Source organism: Vanacampus margaritifer, chromosome 6 (genome assembly GCF_051991255.1).
Source record: "Vanacampus margaritifer isolate UIUO_Vmar chromosome 6, RoL_Vmar_1.0, whole genome shotgun sequence".
Classification (NCBI taxonomy): domain Eukaryota; kingdom Metazoa; phylum Chordata; class Actinopteri; order Syngnathiformes; family Syngnathidae; genus Vanacampus; species Vanacampus margaritifer.
Window position 1 is genome coordinate 21,021,628 of NC_135437.1, and position 27,504 is coordinate 21,049,131.

Below are 27,504 nucleotides of genomic sequence, written 5' to 3' on the forward strand. Positions count from 1 at the left end.
CCGAAGCGGTCATTTGAGCACGTGAGGCTGTAATTGAGACCACTTGTGCTTGAGCTGACGCTTGATGGCGTCCGCCGCGAAGATGCAGTCGATGGCCTGCCGGGAGAGCGACCACACGGCCTCGCGGCTCAGACCGAATGTGGACGCCGCCAGCCGATATTCCTGAGACAAGTCCGTACTGAACACGCCCTTGTCGTCAGTCTGCCGGAGGACAAAAATCATTATTTACAATGCTCAAATATACAGTTTCGCCCTTTCTCTGAGCCGCGTGCCTGCACTCGGGGCCAACAACGAGGCGCTCTAAAGCGAGCACAAAACCCCGGTCCATACGCTGGCTATTAAAGCTCATCACTCTCCTGCCTTTCTCTGGATAAGCGCACACTCATGGCAGACAATGAGGCGCTCTAAAGTAGCCACATCAATTCACTTAAATGGATGCTGAATTTTCAGGGTGGAGGCATAACGAGCTAGCTAACTGCATAATGAAAAACTGTTTAATTGATGCTGTACAGTATTTCCATAACGGAGTAATACAAAGTTATCCTTTGTATGTAAACGACTCTATATCAAATTCACTCTATAGGGTCTTTAATGCAATTTTAATGTCAATATTAAGAATTACAAGATAAAAGAAAATCTGCGTTATTCTTACTACTATTAAATCATTTTAACTAGTTAAACTGTATAACAAATTGAAACATACATTGGAGATAAGATTTTTGGTTTGAATGCAACTGCAAATGTATAAAGCAGCGTTTGTGTTTGTGCGCGGGGGGGGGATACAAATATTTGTAAAAAAACTACTTTTCCAGGGAAATTAAGTATTTTTACATTTGGGGAAAGCTGTAATTTTTGTTTACAAAGTTAATGTTTTCAATGACAAAAGTTGTGACGTTAGAAGAATAAAATAATATAAAATTAAATAGGGAATGTTAACATTCCCACACAAATGTAAAAATATAAAGGGAGTATTTAGGACCACACTACAATGAGTTTAAAAAAAGAGGGATTCAAAATGTTCACAATGTTTTTCCATCCTAATTTTTTCAACTTAATCTCAACAGTATTAAGAATTTCATTCATTCTCAGTACAGGCTGAAAATTAAATCATTCTTTTTATGGATTTAAACAAAAAAAACAAAATGGCCGTAGGCCTGTACACAAAACAACGTGACCATTCCCAGACTACTGTGCAAGTGCATTTCAAAAACGTCACAACTGTTCAAAGTCAAATAGGGAAGATGAAGGTCATTGCAGCCGTTTGAAAGAGACTGAAACTTACACAAACGACGCTTGGGTGGCCCAGCTGGTACCAGTACTTGAAGTGATGCTTGGAGTAACATGGGACGGTTTGTCCTTTGACGTTTGATGTCAAGCAAAGCTCTAGCAGAACGTCAAGTGAGCTATTAGTACGTGGACAATTCGGCACACTAGTAGAATATATTGGGGGGGCTCAAACTTCCTTTGTACTAAGTGGTCACCTTCGCCTTACCCAAAGGGATGTTATTCTTCACCACTTTGTCAACGAGACTCTGCGATCCGCCTACGTCAGGATGCAGGAAGGTGCCGTGACCGATCCGGTCGGGCGGCAGATCGAGCAGAAGCTCCGATTCCTCCAGCTGAGACGGCACCTGCAACAATTTGTCATCTCGCGTCAGTAGATATTGTGCTAGCGCATAATTAAGACACTTAACTCATTCACTGCCATTGACGGCTATAGACGTTCATTTGAACTATTTCTACGAGTTACTACTTTTTTCTCTCCACTTTTGTTAAGAATATGAAAACCTAGAAGAAAAAATATTGTACATTTAGAACAGATATTAAAAAAATATTAATCGTGAGTTAACAAAGTCATACAATTAATTACAATTATAAAAAATTAAAAATAAAAAGGCGATTACATTTTTTAATCGTAATTAATCAAATTTTATATCTGTTCTTAATGTACAATTAAAAAAGTCTAGGTTTTCATACTCTTGTTAACAAAAGTGGAAAAAAATGTTAAACTAATAGAAATAGTTCAAATGAATTATTTTTTTTCAATGGCAGTGAATGAGTTAAAAAGTAGAAGTCAACCCAAATATTTTCTTTACAATAATGTATTTTATGGAAAATGAGTTTAAGCAGCAAAATCCACCCGTGTTAATCTATCTCAGGGGGCGGCCATTTTTTCACTTTCTGTCAACTGAAAATGACATCATTCTCCGGGCTCAGGTAACAACCAATCACGGCTCAGCTTCAGGAAATAGGTGAGCCGTGATTGGTTGTTACCTGAGCGACTATGATGGCATTTTCAGTTAGCAGAAAGTGACAAAATGGCATTTTGCTGCTTTAACCATACCGTGTTCAGACTAGTGGTGCTGCATAGAACATATTTTTGCAAAGAAAATGTTTGGATTGACTTCTCTTAAGCAGCATTTACAGCTTGAATCAATTCCTCCAGTCTTACTTCGGAGAGGTGCAGTGCTAACTTGAGTCCGCTGTTCTTGGCTCGCTGTAAGGCAGGAAGCAGGTCTTTGCCATGACCCACCTGAAAACCACATCAAGTTGTATCCTAAAAGTAATACTTGATTTTTATTTGCTCATTTTCATAAAATGTGTATTTCTTATCACTCTTATAAGATTCAAGTTATTTCTCTGACTACAGTGTTTTATTTTTTTACTATTATTAATGAACACAATTTTGTCCACATGTGTATACGACACAATTAATGGCTGGCGTACCGTTGGGTCCCCACTGAGATCAAGTCCAACCACCAGCCCGTCGGCCGACAGCATGAACTCCTCGGCCAGCTTCACCGTTTCCATGGCAACCTCCGTCCCATTCCTGCGATCGATGGCTACTAGGAACCTGCAGGAGAAATATTGCCCACGTTAGCATCTTTCTTTGCTGACGGATGTTCATCGTGTGCGCACCTGACATCAATGTCCACCTCCTCCTCTTGACACTGCTGGATGGCTTTTATGACGGTGTCTACGTAGCTCTTTTTGGTCAATCCTGAAAATATGACGACACATTAGTCAACAACTCTCAGGGACAGCTACATGGAATCCATTTAACGTCCCAGACCTGTTTTCTTCTCCTCTCTTGGCGTACTCCTAAGCTCTAAATATTTGACACCGTCAGCAGCAAATTCCTTGATTACATCTGTGGCCACCTAGAATGAAAGATGTAACGTTGCCATGGTGTTTGCGCAACACATTTGCAAAACCACATTATGATCACCATCAAGATGTCCTCCTCAGAGTCCACCAACTGATGAATGACCTTGAACACCTGAAAGCACCTGTAGACCGCCATGTCGTTAACGGCCGCTAAAATCACGCGTGGATTTAAGGCAGCACACACAAGTGGTCTACGTACTCATTCAAGGTTCTCCGCTGGCCCTTGTCAATGGCCGTCATGTGGTGGTCAATGTTAAGATGTGGCTTTCGCTTAATGAGCTTCTCCATCGTCTGGAAACTCACCGAGCCGTTGAGGTGAGCGTGCAGCTCCTGGTGGGAAAATGAAACCCATTTGAATTCTTCCCACAAGCTTTCAAATGCCGGCTTTTAAAAAAAATAACTGGCCGATAAATTTGACTCACCACTTTTGGGAGCTCCCGATAAAAGACATCGTCGTTCTTGTCCATCGTCAAAATAAAAAATAAAAATAAAAATATCTGCCAGTATGTGAAGAATTTAGTGTCGGCCTGCCTGTGTTTTCAGGACACATTTGGACGTGACACACAATGAAGTGCAGCAAGCAAATAAGTCCCCGAGTCCCGAGAGAAAAGTTCCGCGCACACATTTGACAATTTCGAACATCCGGGCTTTCCCGATATTTCCGCAATGCAAAATCTTCCTTTACACGACTGAAAACAAACGGCGTATTGCATTGCCTTTGCCTGTTACTATCATACAAATCAGGCAGTTTGTTATTGTAGTCAAATTACATTTTATCAAAGGAAATCAAAGTAATCCTCACAAATTGAATTACGATCCAAAGTCCAATGTTTTTCAATAGACGCAGAGGGTCATTTCACCGAGTACATTTTGACTCGTGACACAGCCATGTTATACAATTATAAGGTGGTTATTCATTTTTGTCACATGACAATTAAGTCTAAAATATAGAAATGATGTATCCATAAACCTGCATAATATGGAGGTTTATAAGAGACAGTTCATATTCATATGACTCAAATATGAATAAGCATTTTTAACTTGAAAGGGGAAAAAATACTTTTATTGGTGTGTCGGGGTGGAATCTGCTTTGTGCAGCATAGTTAAACATACATCAATCAATTTGCAATAGTGCTTGTCCTTATTAGGGTCGTGGGGGAGCTGGAGGCTATGTAGGTAGGTTGATTGATTGATTGATTGATTGATTGATTGATTGATTGACTGACTGACTCAGGGTCCAAATGCCAGCAGTGCTTGATGATGTCGGCATATCCATCGGGAGAAGCCATTCGTTAACCACTCTCCAATCGAGGCACAACATATTTTGATTGCTACACAGTGGAAACAAACAAAAACATTAATACAAGCATGTTTTTAACACATGCATAAATACAACATTACAACTAAATTGGAATTATTTGATCAAATAAAACGTGATTTTATTTGGAAGCCATTTTTATTTTGAATGTTTCCTCTTGTCACATTCCTCATACTTACAACTTCTTTGTAAGGACTTTGACCAAATGAGTAAATCTCCCAAAGCAAGACATAACTCCAAACATCTGATTTGGTGGTGAATTTCTTTTCGGAAAGAGACAAATATATCAAATACTGTTGAAGATGACTGTCAATGTCTGAATACAACACCCTTCCTCACCACTTAGCAAGGGTACCTTTTCTTTGCGGGCCTCTGGTGACACCCACTTGATTGGCAGCTTGTTCGTATCCTCAAGGGAAGACTCCTTCTTGGTCAAGACTTTGGCAATGACTTCCTTCGATAACAGAACATTACGGGCTGCAATGTCTTGGTGGACAAAGCTATTAGAATCCAAATACGCCGTGGCATCGCAGACATGTCTGGAAAAAAGAACAATCAGCCAAACATTATACAAATAAAATAAATACAATTAAAGTGGATTCAATATTTTGTTTTGTTGACTAATTTTGTTCTTCAGTTCTAATATAATTATCATACTGGTAAATTATACTCACATGAACGAGTCCACGTACCAGCACTTATTTTAACTGTCACCAGTTATTTTATCTAACTTTAATGCTCACTATACTAATAACAACAACCGAAAAGAGTGCATAGTTGAACTATTTACGTGATGCCAGAAAGATCAACAAAATAATTTGCCGCCATCTAGTGATCGACAGTGGAATCAAACCCAAAATAAACCGGGGCCCATAACAAACAGTTCTACTGTACAAAAACAAAACTGCAAACATCACAAAACACTAACATTTTTTTTTCTCAAAAGGTCACATTGCACAAGTTACCTAGATGTGCACTTGTGGTGTCAAGATCGTATCTTCAACCTGCTGGTGACCCAACACAGATGCTGAAGGCAGAGGAAGCAGGAAGGAAGAGCAACCTAATAAAAAAAAAAGAAAAGAAAATACAAGATTACGCCCACCTAAAAAAAAAAGTAAAAAAAAAAAGGTTTAAAAAAAATCCTGATGCTACAAAATGCTCTAAAATAAACATTTGCTGTACCTGGTTGCGGGTCAAAGTGACAAAAAGCAGTAGCTGCTCATATAGCAACTAATAATAAGTCCCAAAATCCCTCCAAATCCTGACAGGAAAATGTCAAAGGTGTCACCAAAGGTCAACAAAACTGGTTGAGTGTGGCGCCTTTAACACATACAAAAACACACACTGGAGCTATGAAGCGAAATTAAAACGACTGGTGTGAAGAAAATCTTGTAGACAAAAAGCAGGCAGAGTTCACTTTGGGTGCTAACATACTTTGGTATAATTTAGTTAGAAGGAAAAAAATCACACCTTCAACTATGAGTTGAATCTGCTTACCAGAAGCCTCCGTTTGTCTGATGGCACCAAAGTCAACAAACTCAGAAGTGGAAATTCAAACATGATTAGCATATTCATTTAAGAAGTTGCTAATTAATGCAGGAGATGGCCTTTGTTATGGTTGATGTATATATCATATAGCTTAAAGGCTACAGGTGTCATCATTTGTAAATTGAGTGACTTAGAAATTAGAAAACTGATCGTTTGAGCTTTAGCGTAGAAATCTATAAAGTAACAGTAAAGTTCAGTATTGCTAGTTTGACTACAACAGAAATCTATTGTTGTAATTTTTCTGAGTGAAAAACGGTTTGTGAAGCACAAGTCAATGTACATCTACTATATTTGTGTTTTATTCAAACTTGTAAAAACAATACTGTGTCAACTTAAAAATGCACACACCTTCCATTTATTTTACACCAGTAGTGAGATGACCAAAAATAAGATTATGACAATGTGGCATCTTCTACTGTACATATATTCATCAATGTCACATTAATTTGGGGCGTTCTCATTATGTCAATTGTACTTTTCCCACTTTCCACTTATCATTCATTTTCAAGAAATAATTGGGAGCACAAGACTGAAGTTATTTAGAATTTCTCTAGACTACACGTGTTCAGGCTAATATACTGAATAAAAAAAAACATCATAAAAGGACATTTAACAAAATATTGGCATGGGTGTTTTTTTTTTTTACCCAGTTTGAATTAGAGAAATGAGAAGTCTAAATGCATGTCACAATCATCAAACCCTGGGGAAAAAAAATCAAAAAAAATCATTAACTCATTCACTGCCATAAATTCATTTAAAAAAAAAGATTAAAAATTAGGGGCAAGAGGCAATTAAATTTTTAAATTGTAATTAATCGCATGACTTCACTAGTTAACTCACGATTAATCACACATTTTATATCAGTTCTAAATGTACAATTAAAAAAATCTAGGTTTTCATACTCTTGTTAACAAAAGTGGGATTTTTTTTGTTTTTAAACTAATAGTTAAAATGATTTTTGGACGTTTATAGCCGTCAATGGCAGTGAATGAATTAAAAAAAAGAAGAAAAGATAAAAAATTCGGGCCGTCAGGCGATTAAAGTTTTTAATTGTAATTAATCGCATGACTTCACTAGTTAACTCGCAATTAATCACAAATTTCATCTGTTCTAAAAGGATAATAAAAAAATTCTAGGTTTTCATACTCTTGTTAACAAAAGTGTGGGGGGGAAATGTTAACCTAATAGAAAAAGTAAAAAATAATTTTTGACATTTATAGCCGACAATGGCAGTGAATAAGTTAAAAGCCCTCCTTTAATACAACATCCTTGCCTGTAACAGGCTCAACTTGAAGACAAAGAAAAGGTTTCACATCAAAAATACTTCAAATATAACGCAACAGATTTGACTCACTGCAGACCCGAAACGCTGTTCTGATGTTTGCGGCAACTCCGACGTCTTTGCGACATCCCCAAGCTGAGAAAATCTCCACAATCTCCGTGTACACGTTCATCCTTAAAAGTCTTTTGCTGCGCTTTTCAGTTATCGGGCAATGAATGGCGCACCAGCAACATGTCACTTCCTCATCACTTGGTTTGGTGCACGCAGAGCTCGACGCGGCTCTTGCGCATGAACGTATACTGAAACAGTCTTGAGGGTGAACTTGCACAAAAAGATTCTAACATTCAGACAACACAACAAAGAAGTGTTGCTCATCGGGGGCTTAAGAAACATAAGAGAAAAACCTTGACTGGCATAACGTGGAAACTGCCAAGTGATTTGATAAATCAACCCCCCCTTCACCCCCCCTTCCCCCTTCCCCCTCCCCTTCCACCCTCGATCCGAGATGAAAGTACACGACGTGTCCCGTCAGAGCTGCGTGCCCATTTGCCGGAGCTCTTTTTTCACATCCGACAGCCACTCTTTCAACAAATCGAAAGATGGCCGAGATTCAGGGTTCAAGTGCCAGCAGCGCTTCATGATGTAGTAAAGCGCTTCAGGACAGCCGTCTGGAGAAGGCATCCGGTATCCGCCCTCCAAATGATGCACCACATGCTTCGATTGCTGCACAACGGGAACAAAAGTCAGACTGAAACATCTTTTCAACACACACAAATAAAATTGGATTAGAATTTTGTTGGGGCTAAAAAAGTTGGAAGCAATTCCTAAGATTTCTATAAGTAGCATCCAGGAGGGCTGTGTTCACATTTTGTGAAATAGTATGAAGCACATCTTCGCCTTGAGCTGTTCACTACTACAACTCAATAAACTTAACCGACTCAATATTGCAACTCTTTATCGATACATTTGATTTTTAGTGAATACATTCCAGTTATTATATTTTCCATACTTACAATTTTTGGGTAAGGCATTCGACCAAATGAGTAAATCTCCCAAAGCAAAACACCATAACTCCAAACATCTGATTTGGTGGAGAATTTCTTTTGAGGGGGAGACAAAGAAAAGTGGAAGTCAACCTTCAATATTTCTTGACAATAATATGTTATATGTGACCTCACTATTCTAAATCTAGTCTGATTAATATTACATTTGAGAGTTATGAAGCAAAATCCAGCCGTTTTTATCCATCTCAGGGGGCGGCCATTTTGTCTCTTCTTGTCGACTGAAGATGACATCTCGGTTGCTCAGGACTCAGGCAACGACCAATCACAGCTCACCAATCAAAAAAAATCAACCAATGAGAAAATAGGTGAGCTGTGAATGGTCGTTGCCTGAGTCCTGAGCAACTGTGATGTCATCTTCAGTCAACAGCAAGTGGCAAAATGGCCGACCAGAGATAATTTTGCTGCTTAACTCATATTCCAGCTAGGGGTGTGAATTGCCTCGTATCTGGCGATTCGATCCGTATCACGATTCGATTAGATACCGATTAATCATGATATGAATCTATAAGTCGATTATTGCGGGGGGAAAACAATTAAATTTGGAAAATATTAATCAGTAGTGATAGACACATGAAGCTTCATGAAATACTTGTGATACTGTTTTACTCCTCTAGATGGCACTCCTGGTTTAAAGGTGCTAACTAGCTGGCTAGCTAAACAGCTAACCAGACAGACAAACGGACAGGCGGACAAATGAAGCTCCATGAAACACTTGTGACACTGTTTGACTCCTCTAGATGGCAATCTTGGTTTAAATGGGCCAGCTAGCTAGCTAAACAGCTAACCAGACAGACAGACAAATGAAGCACCTGTGATATTTTTTCACTCCTCTAGATGGCACTCTTGGTTTAAAAGCTAACCTCAAGTAAGATGTTTTTTTTTTTAATATTTCTATCAAAAATTGATGTTTAAAAACGATTTGGCCGCATATTGAATCGATACGAGAATTGTGCACGGTAATATCGCGATATATCGCTGAAACGATTTAAAAAAAAAATTTAACACCCCTTTATTCCACTAACATAATATTAACCAGAATACCATATTTAGACCAGTGGGGCTGCATAGAACATAATATTGTCCAAAAAAAAGTTTTTGGGGTGGGGGGGCTCAACTTCCTCTTTAACAAGGGTACCTTTTCTTTGAGGGCCTCTGGTGACGTCCACTTGACCGGCAGCTTGTCGGTATCCTCAAGGGAAGACACTTTCTTGGTCAAGCCAAAGTCACTGACTTTGGCAATGAGTTCCTCCGATAACAGAACATTACGGGCTGCGAGGTCTCGGTGGACAAAATGATTAGATTCCAAATATACCATGGCCTCGCAGACGTGTCTGCGAAAAGAACAACCAGCCAAGCATTATACACAAATAGAATAAATACACCTACAGTTGATTGGAATATTTTGTTTTTGTAACTCTTCATACAAACAAACATCTTAGCTCTAATACTGTTGTCAATTGTGGATGTGCGATGTACACACAATGCAAATTTAAGAAGGGTAACACTAGTGAGTACTGTCCGTCCTCTGGAACGCAGGTAGTCCACCAAGGTACCCTGAAAAAAATAAAGCCGCACACGTTTATAAGCCACAGGTATTAAGGATGTCGACGAAGGATGAGACCGATACTCACCTTTCTCATGTATTCGGTAATAATCAGCAAACTGCCGTCCGCCTCTGAAATCACGCCGAGCAGCTTCACCAAGTTATTGTGACTTAATTTCCTGCGGCAATAGAAGTGACGATGGAGTTTCTTCATTTTTATTCAGAAATACATTTGAACTATAAGTAGGGAGGGAATCTTAGAACTCATTCGCTGCCATTGAAGTCAAAAATTCATTTGAACTATTTATATTAGTTTAACTTTTTTTTTAGTATGAAAACCTAAAAAAACAATTTTACATTTAGAACAGATACGAAATTTGTGATTAATCGTGAGTTAACTAGTGAAGTCATGCAATTAATTACAAACATTTTTAATTGCCTGCACCCCTCATTTTTAATCATCTTTTTTTTCTTTTCTTTTTTTAAGTATTTTTAATGTTTTCTTTTTAAAAGAGAAAAAGAAAAGAAAAAAATGAGAGGTGTCAGGTGATTCCATTTTTTAATCATAATCAATCGCATGACTTCAATAGTTAACTCACGATTAATCACAAATTTTATATCTGTTCTAAATGTAATAAAAAAATCTAGGTTTTCATACTCTTGTTAACAAAAGTGGGAAAAATATTAAACTAATAGAAATAGTTCAAATGAATTTTTGACGTCTATAGCCGTCAATGGCAGTGAATGAGTTAAAATGGTGTAATCTTGATTCAATTATCATACTATTAATTGATCCAAGTCCAATTTTTTTGGTTGAAGTCCAATTTGTACGCGCTCCGAGACGTTCAAACTCCGAGGTTCCACTGTATAGAGTGCAATAAATTATTTATAATATTTTTGGCTTTACTTACATCATGACAGAGGCCTCTGCAATAAAAGCCTGCGCCGTGGTATTGTTTTTAAGGCACTTCACAGCCACTTGAGCCTTTCTGTACTCAGCCAACCTGACTTCTGCAAACACAAGACTTCCGGTTAACATTGCGCAACGTGCACTCGCGTCGCAGCGAATACGAATCGTGGCAGAAAAGCGTTGGAGGTCTCAAGTGACTTGAACGTGACACAACAATTCAAATGGCTACGTGCCTCCAAACTCTCCTCGTCCAATGACCTTGAGTAACTTGAGTTCCTTCCTGTTCATCACCCAGCCGCCTGTTGGCGAGTCAAAGACAGGACGGGACGCCACAATCACAAACTACGAGCAGCCTGCAGGTGACTAACAAAGCACTCAAGACTCACCGCTCACAAATTCGTTGTGGACAGCAACCGTCTCCTTCTCCAACTTTGGGTTGATGAGACGAGTGCACAGTCCATCAGAATTGCTTTTGTAGTGCTTTGTTAAAGGAATTTGTCATTAAATACGACAAAAAGAAGACAACCACACGATACAAAAAAAAGCTCCTTTTAGGTTGTACCTCAACAAGTTGGATGAGGTTGTGAAAATAGGTTTCGTCATCAATGGTAAGCTTGCCGTTGCCGTACATGATGTGGTAGTGCTCCACGTTGTCGTTGGTGCTCAAACACAGCGTGTAGTCGCCGGGATAGTTGGTGCTCTCTCGCACCAAGAATAGACCCATCTCTGACGGGGAGAGCAAGCGCTCGGCCTGGAGACGTGTTATTTTGCCATGAAACCATCTGCAATGACAAACGTGGAGGTGACATTGTTTGACATCTAAGTATTTGTAGAGGTCAGGGGTCCGAAACCGGCGGTTTTGGAGCCACATGTGGCTCTTTAGTCCCTCTCCTCTGACTTCCTGCCTGTGGAGCTCTAAAAAAAAAATTGTAGAAATGAATATTTCTTTATAGGTTTATTTTTTAGATAAAGTATTCTTTATAGGAATTCATGCTGAATTTTTTTTAATAATAATTAAATATTCAAAGTCCAAATTTTTAAGTTGTCAGAAAAATGGAGACGAATTTGTTGGAATTTCTGGGGTTGGTGAAAGATTCTGGTTGGTAACCCGGTGGGTAGTAGGTGATGTTTGGTCGGTGCTGGATTTCACTTTGATCCTTCCTCGGGTCTCCTGACAACCTCACGACTCTAGCTGGATTCTGAAGTATTCAGTTTAGGTGAACGGTATGGGATTTTACAAAAGGTTTTAGGTGAATTAATGAGCACACACACCCGCACGTACAAAAAGATGGAAAAAGAGAGAACAAAAAAAGAGAGCAATGATGATGACATGTCGAATTGGTGAGATTACCGAATGAACAAAACTGAGCTTTCTCGGAAAAAAAAGAAAAAAGAAGACGAAAGGTACCGTTTAAAAAAAAAAATATTTTTTTAAATTACCTAAAAATGTCTAAAAAGTGATCTTAAAATATCCAAAATGAAAGATGAAAATCTGAAAGTTACAATTGCCATATATGTCAAATATAATAATATAGGCAAAAAAGAAAATGTTTAAGAAATAACAACAAAATGTCCAAAAAGAAAATAAAAGCCCCAAAATTACCATAAAATGTCCACAAAATTGCAAAAATCTCAGAAAATTGATAGCAAAAAAGGCAGAAAAAATGTAAAAAAAATAAAAATTAAAAAAGCCACAAAATGTCAAAAAAAAAATTATTAAAACAAAGGAAGAGAGGAAGAATTTTACCATGTCCATAAAATTGCCAAAAATGTCAGAAATCTGATAGAAAGGCAGGAAAGTCTAAAAATTTCTGAAAAATTAAGTATGAAAAATAATCCCCCCAATTTTTTTTTTTTTAATTGGAAGATAAAAGGTAGAAGAAGTATTGGATGCTGCATATTGTTGCCGTTATGTGAAAAACACTTTATGTCCATTTTATTTTTTACATTTTTATGTTTTTGGGGGATGCAGACAGACAGACTCAATGCAGACATCCAAAAAATGTTTAAAAAAAAATAAAATAAAAAATGGACATAAGCGTTTTACACATAGAAGTGACAATATTTTTTTGTGTTATGGCGCAATTTTAATTAGCACTTGAACCCCCAGTACATTACACACACAGCTTCGTTCATCACAATCTTCAAATGTTTTGCGGCTCTGGACAGATTTTTTTTTAATTTATTTGGCCCAAAATGGATCGTTTGACAGCAAAGATTGCCAACCCCTGGTATAGGTAGAAGGCAAAGTTATGTATAGTACATATTGTTGAGCTATTGTTGCTCTCAGAAACAACGACTGTTATCTACTTAAATCTTGCTGCACCGGGAGCAAACGAACAAACGTAATTTGGGCACCCACGGCATAAGATTCAGCTCGCTGCAATTTTCCACAGATGCCAGGTTGTGACGGCATTTCTCAATGCGGCTGGTGGGAACTTCCCCTTCACGACCAGCTTCATTTCTAGCTACATACCACTCTGGATTCTGCAAGATAAAAAATCATCAATGAAAACCAGCAAAAAATGTTTGCTAACCAATTGAGCAGCACACACAAACCATTCTTACCTCTGTAGTCATAATGATAGTCAACAGATCTCCTTCCTTAAAGGCGAGGTGGTGCGTTAATGAGCCCTTAAAGTTGAATTTGCCCACACAATGGTGCCTTTGGGTCATGGAGTCTGTTCATCAAGCATATCATAAATCTAATGGCATAGTTGATTAAGTACTATTTGCATGTTTTCTGTAAATCAGGAAAAAAAAAGAGAGTTTTTCACCTTTGCCATGCTGAGACCGTCCCAATTTCCTCACAGATGACGCCTTCTGCCTGCAAACATTTCAACCGGTGCACTCACCTAAAGAAACAATCAGTATAGTGGTTGATTGTACAATTTTTGACACGCTTGCTAAAAAACACAGACAACATTCTCAATAATTCATTATGATAATAATTAGGGGTGTGCCCCCCCCCCCCAAAAAAAACGATTCTCTTAAGAATCGCGATTCTCATTTAATACGATTCAGAATCGATTTTAAAAGTCCCAAAATCGATTTTATTTAAATTAGTTTATTCTGTCTTGCCTTTGTGTGTACCTTTATTAGGAGTGCTGTTCATGTTGTACCCATTTTGGCCACTGAGGGGCAGTGTGGTTCCATGCGGTCTAATACACTGTTAAGTTGTAGCCACATTAGAGAGTAGAAGGAAAATGTCACGATCACGATTTCTTTCAGTGTGGAGCCGTTCTTTTGAGTGATAAAAGTGCCGCAAGTAGCGCGCTAATTAGCGTTAGCGAGTCAGACTGGAGTAGATCATTACAATTCCTTGCACATCTATAGATTGAGGCAAAAATCATTGTCAATCAAATCATTTTTAATTTTAAAAAAATCGGTCTTGATCGAATCGCAGACCCAAGAATCGAAATCGAATCGTGAGACATTCAAAGATTCCCACCCCTAATAATAATGTCATTCGGTCATGTTCAATCACGCAACTGTAGCAAAATGTCAGAAGAAAAACAGTGGCACCGATTACTGTTATTTAACTTTTTTTTTTTAACGCTATACTTCTTAGGTTAATTGGAGATTCTCAACTGGTGAGAATGTCTGTCTACAAGTGTCATGTAATTTACTAGCAAGCAGGCCGGGCTGTAAATAATATAGGGGTAGAAAACAGAATGACTGTAATTCTAAATTATGAATGAGTTATCATGCTGCATGACTAAAAATAAAAATAAGAGTTGCTCCAATTCATAGAAAATAATCAGATTGTTCCCCTCGAAGAACGTTGCTCCTCTCGCTCGGCCTGGTTGACAATGCAGCAAAGAATCTTGCTAACAACTGAGGAATGGAGTTTGTGCTGATATTTCCATGACACACACATAACAAACAAAGGCGTTACAATGAGGTAGTACGAATTAAGTCATGCTACTTTCTGTCTTGCCATGTCCTTAGAGGGAAGCGCCTCCATGGAGATTACATTGTGGATAGATACAAATAATCAACACGCCCTTATTAAAACACCACATTCTGACATAAAAAAAATAAATAAATAAATGTTTTCAAATATTTATTTTAACTAGTACACCACCAGATTACATTGACATTCAACCAATTAATTATCACCAAAACAGTTTTGGTAACTAGAAAACAGTTTTTACTTTCTATATCCACTGTTTTGGGGGAGCAAAATGCAATTAGTGCTGTCACTTTATACAATGTCACATCCTGCTACTGGCTAGCTCAAACCAGCGTTTATATCATGTACAATAAATCAGTGTCCTCCATTTTCAAGATACAGACAGGATGACTTTTGTGTGTGTGCAGGCTGAGTGCCTCGAAGTAGCATTTAAACCAATTGATTGGCTCGGTCAATATCAGCTATTTTCACCCCCCAGCTGCTTCAGATTTGCTTGTATTTTTTATATTATTATTATTACTTCTTTTCTTTTTTTTACACATTGGCACATTACAATATAAGACAAAGATTATGCCATTCAAACAAGCACGTTTTTCTAATTGGCTGCTTAGTCTGCTGTAAAGTAAAAACTAAAGAAAAATTAAAGAACGTAATTTCACATCATTTTGTTTCAATCGTGTTGACGTCTTTTCTACTAGATTCAAAACTCTCAGGAACCAGATTTAGAGCGTCTCCTTTTTTTATTTATATATTTTTTAAATATTGTTCTGTTTAAGCGATTACTTATTTTATACTGCTTACAAAACAATGGGTTGTGGAACACTCGGCAATCTGATGCATAACTACTTTCATTTTTTCATCTTTTTTTTTTTTTACTTAAAAAGGAAGACGTTTAGTTTTGCTGCAAAAGATTACCAATGTAAATGACCTGCTTGTCACTCATATTTAATCGATTAACATAATTATAACGACCGAACGTTCCATTTTAGGATAGAGGACTGAAAAGGTTTAAAGGTTTGCTTGCTGCCATTCAATTCACTTTTGCACATGATGCGTGTAGAACGAAGCATGTATTCAGGTCCTAGCGCAAGTAAAGCAAGTTATACAAGATAACAATAAAAAATAAACCCACCTTTGTTAACATTCACACACAGAGATAATAAGATCAGTGCAGGTAAATTTAAGCCATCTGGTGAAAATTCCTGCTTTTTTTTTTTTCCATATGAAACTGGTTAATCAACAACATCAGACAGCTGAGGAATGTTGACGTTCAAATCTGCCACTCCTTTTATCTGTTGACAAAAACTGAGCGCAGAGCACAAATCACGTTTACCCAAGTAGTCGCTCGAAAAAACATGGCGTGCTTTTTCGGATAACAGTGTTAATGCTTGAATCATGATGAATTTGTGTTTTCACATTCTGAACTGTCAATTTGAAATAATTCCCGGTTTTCCAATACAAGTATGATTTATTATTTATTTGCTCATCTGAGTTGTTGCTTAATCGGAAAAAAAAAAAATTTGACAGACGTGAGTTTCAATCCTAACATAAAGCAATATTTCAAGGTATGGAATAGAAACAAATAACAAGAAATCACTTGTTTTTCTTCAACAGGCCTGTCTCGTTGGCAAGGACAATGAAAGTGTTATTCATGTCCACTTTACTTTGTGATTTTGTTTTGATTGCTGTCATTGCAGAAAATCTCGCTTTATAAGGGTAGAGTGTTGACGATGGAAGTAAGGTATTCACGATTTTTTGCGTTTTTTTTTTATTTTTAAATCCCGTCGTGTTTTCTTTCATAAATTCAATAGTTATTTGTTTTTGTGCTTTTTTTTTCTCATGTGCTGTCGTGTTTAGCTTGTTGTTTTATTTAGTTCTGTGTTTTCTATTGGCTGTTGTGTTAGGCTGTTTTTATGTGTGCGCGTTTTTAAATTATTTGCCTTCTTTGTTGATGTTTTTGGTATTTGTTGTTCTGTTTTGCATTTCAGCGCCACCGTACCATGCTGTGCATTTCCTGGGGGTTGTTTAGCCCAAATACAAAACAACCTAGTGACGTCCCTGAATCATTGTACACTACACACCAACTACTGTACATGACATTTGCTGTCATTTAGCTGTTCACGTTAAATTAATACATAAATAAATACAGTTGAATAAGTACGTAAGTACAAACTTACTGGATCAAAACATGGTACCCAGGAAAGTTCTAACATAAATATTTACTGTACCTGAATACAGGGAAAAGTGACTCCAGGTAGTATCGGATGATAGAGTCACTGCCCAAACTACGTTTTCTTCTGGCGACAACAAACGTTCCCAAGCAAGAAAAAAAAAATCATTCACAAGCGTCAGTTAAAGTCGAAGCCCCAAATCAATCAAAAATACTGACAAGGGAATGTCACAGGTGTCCGCAAAGCCCGAATGTTCACAAAACTCGCCAGTGGGTGAGCAGCCAAACGCGTACAAATACACAAAATGAAACTATACAGATTTTGAATGTGAGGAAAAATCTGGACGACAAAAAGCAATTACTCTGTGGCTAGTAAAATACTTGTTTGGTTAGATAAGATACTCACGTCACACACCTCTTCAAATTCATGCCACGCCTTGTTTTGACATTACGCATGCGCATTAATCTTGTCGTAGCATGTGTATGGTCGCAATACGTCAAACTGGCCGCCATATTGGGATGGGTAACCGGAACACCAAATAGTTTTCATGTGCAGTATTATAGTGAACGTTTTTGACAGTTTAACTTTGTCTCAGTATGAACACAAACACAGGTTTCCAGGGATAGTAAAGGTTTCATTACATTAAACAGATAATTATGAATTAAAACTTTTTATAATTTAATTTCGTTTAAATTAATCCCAATCCTAACATTTTATTCTTAGGTGTTTCTCTTGGCTGCACAGCTTCCAGTACGTTTATGAAGTTTATTTTTTATTATTATTTTGTGTTCAGTCAGATTTGAAGTGCTGCCATGTCAATCTAATGTGCTCTGAGCTAATCAGTCGTGCCAATGGTTGGTTATCGTGATCTTGAACAGGAAGTCCCGTCTTCACACTATTTTTATATTCTGGTATTGAATCAGAACTGCTTTAGAGGATGTTCATGGTACAGTTACATGCTGTTCACAACTCATATCAATGTGAACTTTTATTTTACTTTTTTAAAGCTTATCCATCTATTTTCTTGATTTTCCTCGTTAGGCACACAGGGAAGCTGGAGCTTGGATCCCGACTGCTTTTGAGAGGACGGAAGCAAGCACCAAGATTCAAACTCCAAATCTCAAAACTGCAGGCTTGCTCAGCACTTGACCAGTTAAACTTATTAAAATACTACACACCGAGTGCCAGGTTGTAAGCGAGGTGATTAACCAAATCATTTGCTACTCGTTTTACACTAGCAATAAAATTACAGCAAAACAAGATGATGAAAGGTCTTTAAATTTAGTTTTTAATGTACGGATACATACGGGGAACAAGTACATGAACGTTTGCTTGACCGTTTAAAGCCATGCAGCACTCCAAATGTTGTCTATAAGGTACTTGATTACAACTGTAATTTGTTAAAAGTTGAACAATTTTTTTTTTTTTACAAAAAAGGCCAACATGTTTAATTCTTTCAGTTTGCAGACATGACATACTTGAGAAAACGACAACAAATGTTCTTGGATGCGACTTTGTTGAAATGCAAACAAACAATCTCTTTTAGACCAAACAACCACAAAAGGTGATAGTCGAAATGGTAATAAGTACAGTATGAACATTTCTGAACAGCTTCAACAACAACAAAAAATAAGACCACTGCAGCCACAGCAGAATGAGTGTGTGCGAGAGTCATTCACAATTAACGCTGGTTGACATCAGGGTTGGAATGTTGAGGGGGAAATGACATCATGCTGATGCAAATATGGTGCAAGTGCTTCTTAATCCTCATTTACACTCAGGTAATACCTAAATGAAAATGAAGTCAAATTATATATTGATGTAACTGAAAAAGTGGAACAAACCGAGTCCTACACAAATGAATATAAATGATCCCAATACAGATTATTCCTCTGACAAAGGCCTCAAGCACAACATAAACCAGTGAGGTGTACTCTTCAAACCTGAATTCTATTTCACAGCATTTTGCTCAGCTCTGACTTCAAGATAACTGTTAGTAACACGGGAAAAGCAACACAAGTGGGTTGCATCATCTTTCATCCATAAATCCAACTCGTCAAGAAATCTTTTACATTTGTTATGCCAAAAAAGCGTCCGGAACATTCTCTCACGAGTGACCTGGAAAAAATAAACGGAAAGGAAAATAAATGAAATTGAAGCCCTTTGCATCACAGTCCACCTCAGCATGGAAAATGAAACGCTCACGGAGATGATCATCCTTGTAAGTCAGTAGCTGCCAGTTTCACTAAACGTAGTTCTTTGACCAACAGGTGAGAAATATTGTTCAATTACCCGATGGCTTTGGATGACATTTATATAACAACGTTCAAGATTGTCCAACAAAATATAACACTTCACTGTATAAATGATGAAAGTTGAATATTAAATAAGCTTTTCTTTCAAATTACATAGATACAATTGCATCTACATCATTACTGCAGGTTCTGAAAGTGTTAATATTTTTATCATAGCAATCTTTAATTGAAATTAAATCCACAAACATGTAAGCCTTGAGCAACTAACCCACTATATCAGGGGTGGCCAAGTTCGGTCCTCGAGAGCCACTATCCAGCCTGTTTTCCATGTCTTCCTCCTTCAACGCAGCTGATTCTAATGATCAGCTCATCAGCAAGCTTTGCAGAAGCCTGACAACGATCCTGATCATGAATCAGGTGTGTTAGTGGAGAGAAACATGGAAAACAGGCTGGATAGTGGCTCTCGAGGACCGAACTTGGCCACCCCTGCACTATATAAACAATGGTCCTCCAGAATGAGTGTGAGGTCAACATTCACACGTTGAAAAGTCAGCAACTATGAATAAACTGCGCAACATTTAAACCGCAGGAAAAAAAAATCTCTCAAAACGTCCAGGAAGGTTAAAGCTTCAAGAAGTGATCCGTGCCGTTATGCCGAGTGCAGTGGGATGACAAATTTGCACCCAAAAGGAGAAAGGTACTTGATACCCACTTCCTGGAACACCTGGCGGGGGATGCCGATGTCGCACAGGTAAACCCTGCCAGCCGCCTCTGCTAGGGGGAGGGGGAGACAAAGGGAGAGGGACCACTTGGCCTCCACTGCCTCTCCCTGCCCACTAACGGGAGGATCCAAGCTAAGCACCGGCGCCCGGTTCTGGTTCGCCCAGTCTGCAGCCGCTCGGTACCAAGGCTGATCCATCAGGAATGTGTTTTCATGGCAGTCCAGGCAGTTGATGATGAGATCCACGGGGGTGTCTGGCAGGTCTGTGTAATCAGACAACAAGATATGATGGCATCTAACAACTTTTTGAAGCATTCTAATTAGAGCTGGAGGAGGGACATTGACTCAGACTGATTAGTCGACCACAAAAGTAGGCGGAAAAATGTTTGCACCATGTTAAGGCATCCATACAGACATTTCCAGATGCGTCTTCATGACCATGTCACAGTTGAGTAGCACCCTCTATTGGTGGAAAGTTGATACTGCAGTTTGATGGGATAAACGATAGGATCAATCTAAAGTTTCAATAGTGATAGTCCTACTTACCAAAAAAAAGTGTAAACCATAGGGCTGGGCTAAAAATAAAAATAAATCGAATTATTGATATCAAATCAATTTTCCTTTTCGAGCGCGATATCGATTCATAAAACCATGAATCGATTATTTTAATACCTTTTTTCTCATAAATTAACAATAAAATAGAATTTTATTGGTATTTTTTCCCCCTATAGTTTATTGTTTTCTTGAAATGTTACTGTTTACGTGAATTTAAAAGTATTTTCTTACATTTATGAAAGACCTGACTTATTACACTTTATGACAATCTTTTTAATTTCAATTTACGATTACTGACTTAGAATTATGAAAACATTGTCATCTCATCCAACACTTCAATGATTATAACGTGCTATTTTCATTAGTAAATAAATCATTTAACCAATTACTGGCTCTGCAAAATTTAATTTGGAATTTAATGTATGTGGAGCTTTTTTATTGTATTTTATCATGTCCTTGTTATTCAAGAAAAATTGATGTTCCATAATTAATCAATTTCAGATTGAAGTGAATCGAATAGGGATTTATTTTATTTTATTTTTTTATATAAATCGGATCGAACTGAAATCAAATCGATACCCAGCCCTAGCGAGCTCTAATAAAGTATGGGGTGTGGGGGGGAATCTCACCTTTGATATTTGACACTAACTTGCCGCCAGTCTTACTGAAGAGAGTAAGCTCGCTGGTGACCGACTCGAGCATCTTGACAAAGTTGGGAAGGAACAGGACCACCTCAACTTCGTGATTGGCCAGGTGACGACCGCAGCTGATTCCCTGCGCCCCCTGCACATGCGGACCACACAGCAGCGCCACGGTTGGACGCTGGTGGAGATTCTTTGGCGTGAACCTGAAAGAACAGAAATGGCATCCAAGATTGTACTGCCTGTGTTTCTGCGTTGTCTGCGTGTGACCAGGCCAAACGACTTCTCTTAATCCCCTCTACAAAACACAAACGCAAGCAACCTTCTCGCCATTTAGCGTTCCATTCTGCTTACCTGTTGGGTCCACCAAGCAGTGTGAGTGCCATCTGACTCGCACACACTCCAGTCATCTCAAGTCGACGCTCTAACGTCAGGCCATAGCGCTCTGCGACAGACAGCAGACGCTTGTGCAGCTCATAAGCTATACTGGGTACAACCAGTCCAGAGTCTACATGGAAACAAAAAGCAAGAATTTGAATAGCCTATTTTCCCACATTCTTTCATTCCGTGGTATTGTGAAAAAGCATACCAGTGCAGTATTCTTTGGCCCCAGGTTGTGGTACTGTTATCTGTCTGTACACTATAGGTTTGCCTTCAATAATGTTCTCGTCATGACGGTACCGCGAGGGGGTCTGCTCGTGAGGTGTACCACGTGACCTGGCCCCGTTCCGACGCTCTGACGTGTCAATTTCTGAAAAAACGGCCGCTTTGTCAAAAAGGGCCAAGTTTCCCTCAAAATCGAAGTCCGTGTCCAGGCCGTCGTCCATGCCGTCCCCGAAGCACTCATCGTCCCTTTGCTTCATCTGGCTGCTACCGTTTTTCACTCCGTTCTTTTTGGGGGTGGCCTGGTTTGCACCTCGACTGCTTGATGACCCTGCGACGGTGAGCATATATAGATCTTATTTTAAGAGCATCAACCAACAAACAAGTTATAGAATTTTGGAGTCCAAATTTACAGGAGTTGTGTCTCCGCCTGAAACTCTTGGGGACATCCAAATGACGGTCTCCATAACTTTTGGAGCAGTGTTGCGGAGAGTTGACTCTCTCTATGGTCCGAGGATCACCTTTTGGTACTGCAACTGGGGCACTGCTTGCATTATTGGAGATTGAAGAGCTGTTCTGAGTATTTCCATTTCTGATATCTAAGATCTTGAGGTCCTTTATGTCAATGGCACTGCAACAGAAAGATAACTCATGAAGGGTTTGATAATTTTTGGTGCTTAATTTATGCATCGTACCTATCTAAAAATGTTGTACACCAATGAGGTATTACACTATATAGCCTTACCTGCTGTACTTTAAACATTGTTAAATTTGTATTTTGTACATTAAATGACTTTACTGAAAGGAGGCTTTCAGATAATTTTGTGTTGAAAATCTCAATTTAATATTCATTATTATTTGTTGTCTGTTTTTCCCGGTTAACAGGCTTTCCAACGATACCATCCTTTTGCTATTTGGAAAAAGATTTTAAAAAAGTTAAAATCTTACATTCGACAATAACGGTCACACTAAAATTTCAACTACACCGGTTTTAATTAAAGAGGCATAGCTTACTGTCACCGGAAAGTTATACTTGTGTCACTGGAATCATCTTTAATAGATCGGTCAACTAAATCTGGCCTAGTTTAAAAATTTACACACATTCCTAGATGACACCTAATGTTTTTAGTCCTCACAAGCTTTACCTGAATGTGACCTCTGGCACTGGGCACTTGACTCCATTGTGGAAAGGTTGTCTGAGCGAGATGGTTTGACAGGACTGGTCCACTGATGACACCTCTCCCTGATACACTCCCAGTGTTGGTCCACAGTTGATTGACACCAAACTACCCAGCCAATCCGCAGCCATGCCTGTTAAAATTTACATTTAACGCCTTTTTTTTAAATGACACAACGAACAATAAAGCTACACCAGCGTTACCAGACAATGCAATTCAACACGTGGAATTTCATAGAAACAAATAGATGGTTAATAATGTCCTAACCTACACGGAAACACGTGAAACAGTGTGTTCTTTTTTTTACAAACAGCTACACTGCTAGCGGCTAACGTTAGCTCCAGCTAGTATTTTGCTCATTAGTGCGGCGGCGCAGTGCCTCCCGAGACCGAACCAGACGGTTAAGTGGGAAACTTTCTTTTAAATGTACCCGAACGCATTCCTTGTCAAGAAATCACACGAATAAACACCAAGGTTAAGGGCTTCAACTGAATGACTTTTAAAACTGTTAACTTACTGTGCTGTGCTAGTTCAATGGTTCGCTAAGGATGCCGCTAGCATGGATTTGGAATGGATGACTGCGTCTGGCTTCCGGGAAGAGGATCATATACAATTTCAAAATAAAATCTTTAAAATTTGCTCTACATATTACCAAATTAAGATACATTGTATCAAGCTGATTTTCATCACCATTGAGGTGATTGTGACTTTTAAAACCCGCTATTGTTTCTTTTTTGTGTGTTCAAATTGTACAAATGCGATGGGCATTCAAATTATCATATTTTTTTAAATTAAATGTTATGTTTCATTTGCCGTTTTTCCCATTTGTTTATCTCATTAAGTAATAAAATGAAAACAGTGTCGTCAAGTGATTTTTAAAACTAATTAATTGCACAATAATCAGGGCCGGACTCGAGTTCCGATTTGGCACTGGAGTTTCATGGCTCATACCATACCAGACTATTCCACCCAATAACCATATTTATATTGTATTTGATCAAAATTAAGATAACTGAATGCTTTACTAGATTACTAGATCACAATCAGAGGTTATTTGAATAATTATGAGAATACAAATAAAGTGAGCAGTGCTTAAAAAAATCTCTGAAAGGTCAGAAATGAAACACGTGTAACATTCAACCACTATAAAAAAAGAAAGCAGCGAAGAGGACATTGTAAAAGATTTTTACATTTTCATTTTTTCCTTACCATGCTGCATAAAAACAAACAACATACACTACAGGGAAATATTCGGAAGCTACAGTATGTGTATTCAGCATGTACCACTGGAAAAAGTGAGACACCCAAGCCTCAAATAATCCTATGCTTCAAAATGTCACCTTCATGAGAAAACCAATCCCAGATGCTGAGCGGAGTACTTTAACCGCTCCCCTTTACTGTGAAGAGACGTGACAAAGACACAAGCACGTTCATGTCTGTTTCGTCTCTTGGACTTCAACATGTGGGACACCAAATCTCGCTTCAAAGCCCAGGTATGAACCTTTATTATATGCTCATTTCTTTTCTTCTGGTAGAACACACTGAAAAATGTAACTGTAGTCATCAGAATGGAGTGGTACGATACCTGTCCACCAGCTTAAATTGCGACCCAAATTCAGCTCAAGGTGATGGGAATACATTCATATATCATTTTTTTTCATCAGTTTGATCATATACTGTATGTCTACGATTTATTGGTTGTGTTCCGTCATATCTGGCCCAAGCATGAGGCTGCCTCTATCACATCTCACACCTGAAGATTCTTCACGATCCTACCTGGGGTGTGAAATGTTGACCGCCCGAGACCACAGAACCTTTAGACCAGTGGAGCTGCTAGACTGGCTCCACGGGGCGCGTGACCTGGACTTGCTGTCTCTTGTCTCTTCTGAGAAAATTCTCAGATCACAGAGAGAAGACAAACAAGTATGTAAGGTTTGGCTATGTTGCAAATAAACGTGTTAAACACGAGTATCAAAGTCTTAGTAAAACAAAAACGTGAAATCATACGGGTTCCATCCCGAGTCCCGACACCAGCCATATGTGCAAACTCTGACCTTTATTTTGAATGTGTCTATAACAGGAGAAATGTGATTTGCAGAAAAGATTTGAGAGCACCCATCAAGGCTTAAAAAGTTTACATCCGCTTGTTTCTTGCAACAACAAACATGTCACCATCCAGATGGAGACGGGCACACAGACACTCACAGAGGTCATTTTTTTTAAGCAATAATGGGTACACCTTGATATCTTTATTTGTTATTGTTGTATTATCTGAATTATCCATTGTTGAATTAAAGGAAGAGCAAGTAAGTCAAGTACGCGAGTCTGTGCAAGAGGAGCAAATGACACAAAACGGGCAACTGCTAAGGTGGGCAAGTCGAGAGGAAGACATCACAGGTTTTTGTGTCTTTCACTTGATTCAATAGTCTGCCTTTGCTGTCGGCAGGAACTCACAAGAAGCTGAAGAAGTAGACAAGCAGAGGCTGCTGCATCAGCATTTGTGTTTAGAGACTGACGTGTCTGAATTGAAGAAGAAACTGCAAACACAGAAGGAAGAACACCAAAGACAAGACGCACAGAGGGTCCGGAACATTGAGGAGGTCAAAGCCGAAGCCTTGCACTGGAAGCAGAAATGGCAACATGTGGCTGTGACTCTGCAATCTGCGTTCAAGGAACTGGATGACCTCAAGAAGACTAATGTAAGATCCTGTTTCATTGAGTTAGGAGTATTTTCTTTCATTGGCTAATTAAAAGAATCAAATAATAAGAGAACTACGGAAGTGTATTGCATTCAATTGAAAAAGAAAAAGGCTCTGGATTTATGACTAATTTTTTGGGATGATTTGTTTTTTGTGTGTAATTTTTCTGTTTTACTTAATATTTTTTTTCTGTCATAAAAAAAATCCCAAAAAAGGAGGTAAAAGAGTATTCAGAAAAACCGGAGGAAAAATTACTCAGAAAAAAAAACAGGAAAAAAATACATTATTCATAAAAAACAGCAGGGGGGGTTAAAAAAAAAAGAAAGAAAAACAATACTCAGAAAAACAGAGGCTGGTGCTCTGTTTTTTGGAGTAATGTTTTGTTTTGTTTTTTACCTCTGAACTCCAAGTGACTTGTTGCAGACTCGCTAATAGCAGACACTTTGCCGCATACCTCCAACGTACCTTCATTTATATCACTTAGTGGCTCAATTAAGGTAGTAAGTACATGAACATGTCAATTGGTCGGCATGATTTTAATAAGCTGACAGATAAGTTTCTATGGAAGCGTAATGCATGCGGAAAAGTGACCGCTATTAGCGAGTCAGCAACAAGGAATCCAGTCACTAAACTCCTGTGATTCAGATTCAATTCAGGTTTGTTTTTTTTAACTAGCTCCTCCCGCTAGCCGCTCTTGTTAGCCACTCCATCTTATGACTCCGACTAACTCCCGCTGACCGCTCTTGTTAGCAACTCAGGCTATGTCCGGCTCGCTCGGTCTTTCGGCGTCGCTCACCGGGCTTCACAACGGCTGCCAAGTCGCCGTCACTTGCGGAGATGCTCGTTTGCTCATGCAAAATAACAATTGGTGGTAGGCTTGCGAAATGTGGTCTATTTGAGCCACCGTAGTATGCATATCCTGCCTGCTTCTAATGCAATGATTTGACCACTAGATGGCGCTAGGGATCACTGAATGGCCATTAATTTCAGAGTACAGTGTTAAAACTCGCCCGTGGGATCATTTTACAACCTGTGTATTTTTCCTTTCAGCTTGTAGTTGACAGGCGGAGCCTGCATCAGGGCTCAGTCTTGATGCCAGTCTATGAGGAGGATGAAGAAAATGCAGAAAATGCACCTGTTGGCACAAACCTCCTGAACAAGGTTTTAAATGTCACTTTTCACTGTATGGATGTGATGTCATCATGTGACCAGTCCGAACCGAAAGACAACAATATTAACAGTGGAAATCCTGCCTACTCCACATTGTGGTTATTCACCTTAACTGACCGCAAGCGAGGATATTTAATCAATTTGGTGTTAGCATCTGTAACGGATGCAAATTAATATCGTTAATGGCATAATCGCAGCACACAGATGATACTAGCCACCGCTCATCCATTATGCTCACACATATGTGCACTAATCCCTGCATTAATCAACCAGGCGTACAGTAAATTTTCAGGGGTGTCTGCATTAACACACTCATTTTATAATCTCACACATGACCCACTCTCTCCTGAATAAACTGCTGGAACACGTCGATGCAGGCATAGCATTGCTTCTCTGCTGGCCTAAACACTATCAGTTAGTTTAACTTTTATGTGCTGCACACTTAACTGAATCCGTATTTTATTTTTCTACTATTATTATACAGAACCTGCATCACTGAAGGCCAGCGTCTCTCAAACCAGATGGCGTTTTCCTGACTCAACGTGTAAATGTCTGCACTACTGAAGAAGACGAACGAGAATGAGCTCCAATGTGGTTGATTATTTATAATTCAAAAAATACAGGCGTAGCGCTACAAAATGGCCTTTTAGTCGGGATAATCCCACAAAACCAATTTGAGGGGTTTGCCATTAAACATTTGAATAATGAAAGATTAATTTAAGGGTAAAACGTACTACAGTTTGCTTTCACTTTGAAATGCAA

General features: G+C 38.6%; 4 protein-coding genes across 12 annotated transcripts; 1 reads left to right on the top strand and 3 right to left on the bottom strand.

The window, feature by feature from the left end:
* Positions 1 to 9: 9 nt before the first annotated feature.
* Positions 10 to 7,782, bottom strand: mapda (N6-Methyl-AMP deaminase). Of its 4 annotated transcripts, none has more exons than XM_077567676.1 (16): positions 7,389 to 7,782; positions 5,984 to 6,000; positions 5,669 to 5,747; positions 5,452 to 5,546; positions 4,842 to 5,025; positions 4,666 to 4,749; positions 3,591 to 4,499; positions 3,368 to 3,498; positions 3,230 to 3,290; positions 3,074 to 3,161; positions 2,920 to 3,001; positions 2,728 to 2,854; positions 2,453 to 2,533; positions 1,493 to 1,631; positions 1,283 to 1,383; positions 10 to 201 (listed from the first exon to the last, which is right to left on the bottom strand). In XM_077567676.1, exons 7-16 carry the CDS (start codon positions 3,633 to 3,635, stop codon positions 10 to 12), a joined length of 1,047 nt encoding a protein of 348 aa, XP_077423802.1. In that variant the 5' UTR covers positions 3,636 to 4,499; positions 4,666 to 4,749; positions 4,842 to 5,025; positions 5,452 to 5,546; positions 5,669 to 5,747; positions 5,984 to 6,000; positions 7,389 to 7,782. The 4 variants fall into 4 exon arrangements, with proteins under 4 accessions (XP_077423802.1, XP_077423800.1, XP_077423801.1 ...); XM_077567674.1 differs by having other exon boundaries at positions 5,669 to 5,806; positions 5,957 to 6,000; XM_077567675.1 differs by having other exon boundaries at positions 5,452 to 5,588; positions 5,669 to 5,806; positions 5,957 to 6,000.
* Positions 7,783 to 7,785: 3 nt separating this feature from the next.
* Positions 7,786 to 17,281, bottom strand: LOC144053323 (tyrosine-protein kinase CSK-like). 4 transcript variants are annotated; one of them, XM_077567671.1, is made up of 13 exons: positions 17,093 to 17,281; positions 13,611 to 13,688; positions 13,402 to 13,514; positions 13,196 to 13,320; positions 11,396 to 11,615; positions 11,220 to 11,313; positions 11,067 to 11,132; positions 10,835 to 10,934; positions 10,012 to 10,102; positions 9,861 to 9,934; positions 9,516 to 9,711; positions 8,330 to 8,416; positions 7,786 to 8,039 (listed from the first exon to the last, which is right to left on the bottom strand). In XM_077567671.1, exons 3-13 carry the CDS (start codon positions 13,507 to 13,509, stop codon positions 7,845 to 7,847), a joined length of 1,356 nt encoding a protein of 451 aa, XP_077423797.1. In that variant the 5' UTR covers positions 13,510 to 13,514; positions 13,611 to 13,688; positions 17,093 to 17,281; the 3' UTR covers positions 7,786 to 7,844. The 4 variants fall into 4 exon arrangements, with proteins under 4 accessions (XP_077423797.1, XP_077423798.1, XP_077423795.1 ...); XM_077567672.1 differs by having other exon boundaries at positions 13,402 to 13,538; XM_077567669.1 differs by having other exon boundaries at positions 16,978 to 17,281.
* Positions 17,282 to 19,618: 2,337 nt separating this feature from the next.
* Positions 19,619 to 26,479, bottom strand: edc3 (enhancer of mRNA decapping 3 homolog (S. cerevisiae)). Of its 3 annotated transcripts, none has more exons than XM_077568957.1 (7): positions 26,369 to 26,479; positions 22,841 to 23,006; positions 22,109 to 22,326; positions 21,682 to 22,026; positions 21,447 to 21,600; positions 21,081 to 21,298; positions 19,619 to 20,159 (listed from the first exon to the last, which is right to left on the bottom strand). In XM_077568957.1, exons 2-7 carry the CDS (start codon positions 23,002 to 23,004, stop codon positions 19,825 to 19,827), a joined length of 1,434 nt encoding a protein of 477 aa, XP_077425083.1. In that variant the 5' UTR covers positions 23,005 to 23,006; positions 26,369 to 26,479; the 3' UTR covers positions 19,619 to 19,824. The 3 variants fall into 3 exon arrangements, with proteins under 3 accessions (XP_077425083.1, XP_077425082.1, XP_077425081.1); XM_077568956.1 differs by lacking the exon at positions 26,369 to 26,479 and adding an exon at positions 24,650 to 25,416; XM_077568955.1 differs by lacking the exon at positions 26,369 to 26,479 and adding an exon at positions 23,391 to 23,890 and having other exon boundaries at positions 19,620 to 20,159.
* On the top strand, positions 24,334 to 27,498 carry LOC144053186 (uncharacterized). The gene is made up of 4 exons (XM_077567321.1): positions 24,334 to 24,366; positions 25,300 to 25,572; positions 26,623 to 26,733; positions 27,227 to 27,498. The coding sequence occupies exons 1-4, from the start codon at positions 24,334 to 24,336 to the stop codon at positions 27,239 to 27,241; spliced, it is 432 nt and encodes a 143-aa protein (XP_077423447.1). The 3' UTR covers positions 27,242 to 27,498.
* The last annotated feature ends 6 nt before the right edge of the window (positions 27,499 to 27,504 follow it).

Excerpts from the sequence above, each read along its gene's own strand:
- LOC144053186 (XM_077567321.1), top strand. The coding sequence starts at position 24,334 with ATGTGGGACACCAAATCTCGCTTCAAAGCCCAG. Across the intron at positions 24,367-25,299 it reads AATCTCGCTTCAAAGCCCAG|TCTGCCTTTGCTGTCGGCAG; the intron begins GTATGAACCTTT and ends TTGATTCAATAG. Across the intron at positions 25,573-26,622 it reads ATGACCTCAAGAAGACTAAT|CTTGTAGTTGACAGGCGGAG; the intron begins GTAAGATCCTGT and ends TTTTCCTTTCAG.
- mapda (XM_077567677.1), bottom strand. The coding sequence starts at position 3,635 with ATGGACAAGAACGACGATGTCTTTTATCGGGAGCTCCCAAAAGTG. Across the intron at positions 3,162-3,229 it reads CTGAGGAGGACATCTTGATG|GTGGCCACAGATGTAATCAA; the intron begins GTGATCATAATG and ends CTTTCATTCTAG. Across the intron at positions 202-1,282 it reads GCCACCCAAGCGTCGTTTGT|ACTGACGACAAGGGCGTGTT; the intron begins GTAAGTTTCAGT and ends GTCCTCCGGCAG.
- LOC144053323 (XM_077567671.1), bottom strand. The coding sequence starts at position 13,509 with ATGACCCAAAGGCACCATTGTGTGGGCAAATTCAACTTTAAGGGCTCA. Across the intron at positions 10,103-10,834 it reads GCAGAGGCCTCTGTCATGAT|GAAATTAAGTCACAATAACT; the intron begins GTAAGTAAAGCC and ends CTATTGCCGCAG. Across the intron at positions 8,040-8,329 it reads GAATGCCTTACCCAAAAATT|CAATCGAAGCATGTGGTGCA; the intron begins GTAAGTATGGAA and ends CCCGTTGTGCAG.
- edc3 (XM_077568957.1), bottom strand. The coding sequence starts at position 23,004 with ATGGCTGCGGATTGGCTGGGTAGTTTGGTGTCAATCAACTGTGGACCA. Across the intron at positions 22,027-22,108 it reads CAGGCGGAGACACAACTCCT|GGTCATCAAGCAGTCGAGGT; the intron begins GTAAATTTGGAC and ends TCACCGTCGCAG. Across the intron at positions 20,160-21,080 it reads GTTAGTGTCAAATATCAAAG|ACCTGCCAGACACCCCCGTG; the intron begins GTGAGATTCCCC and ends CTGATTACACAG.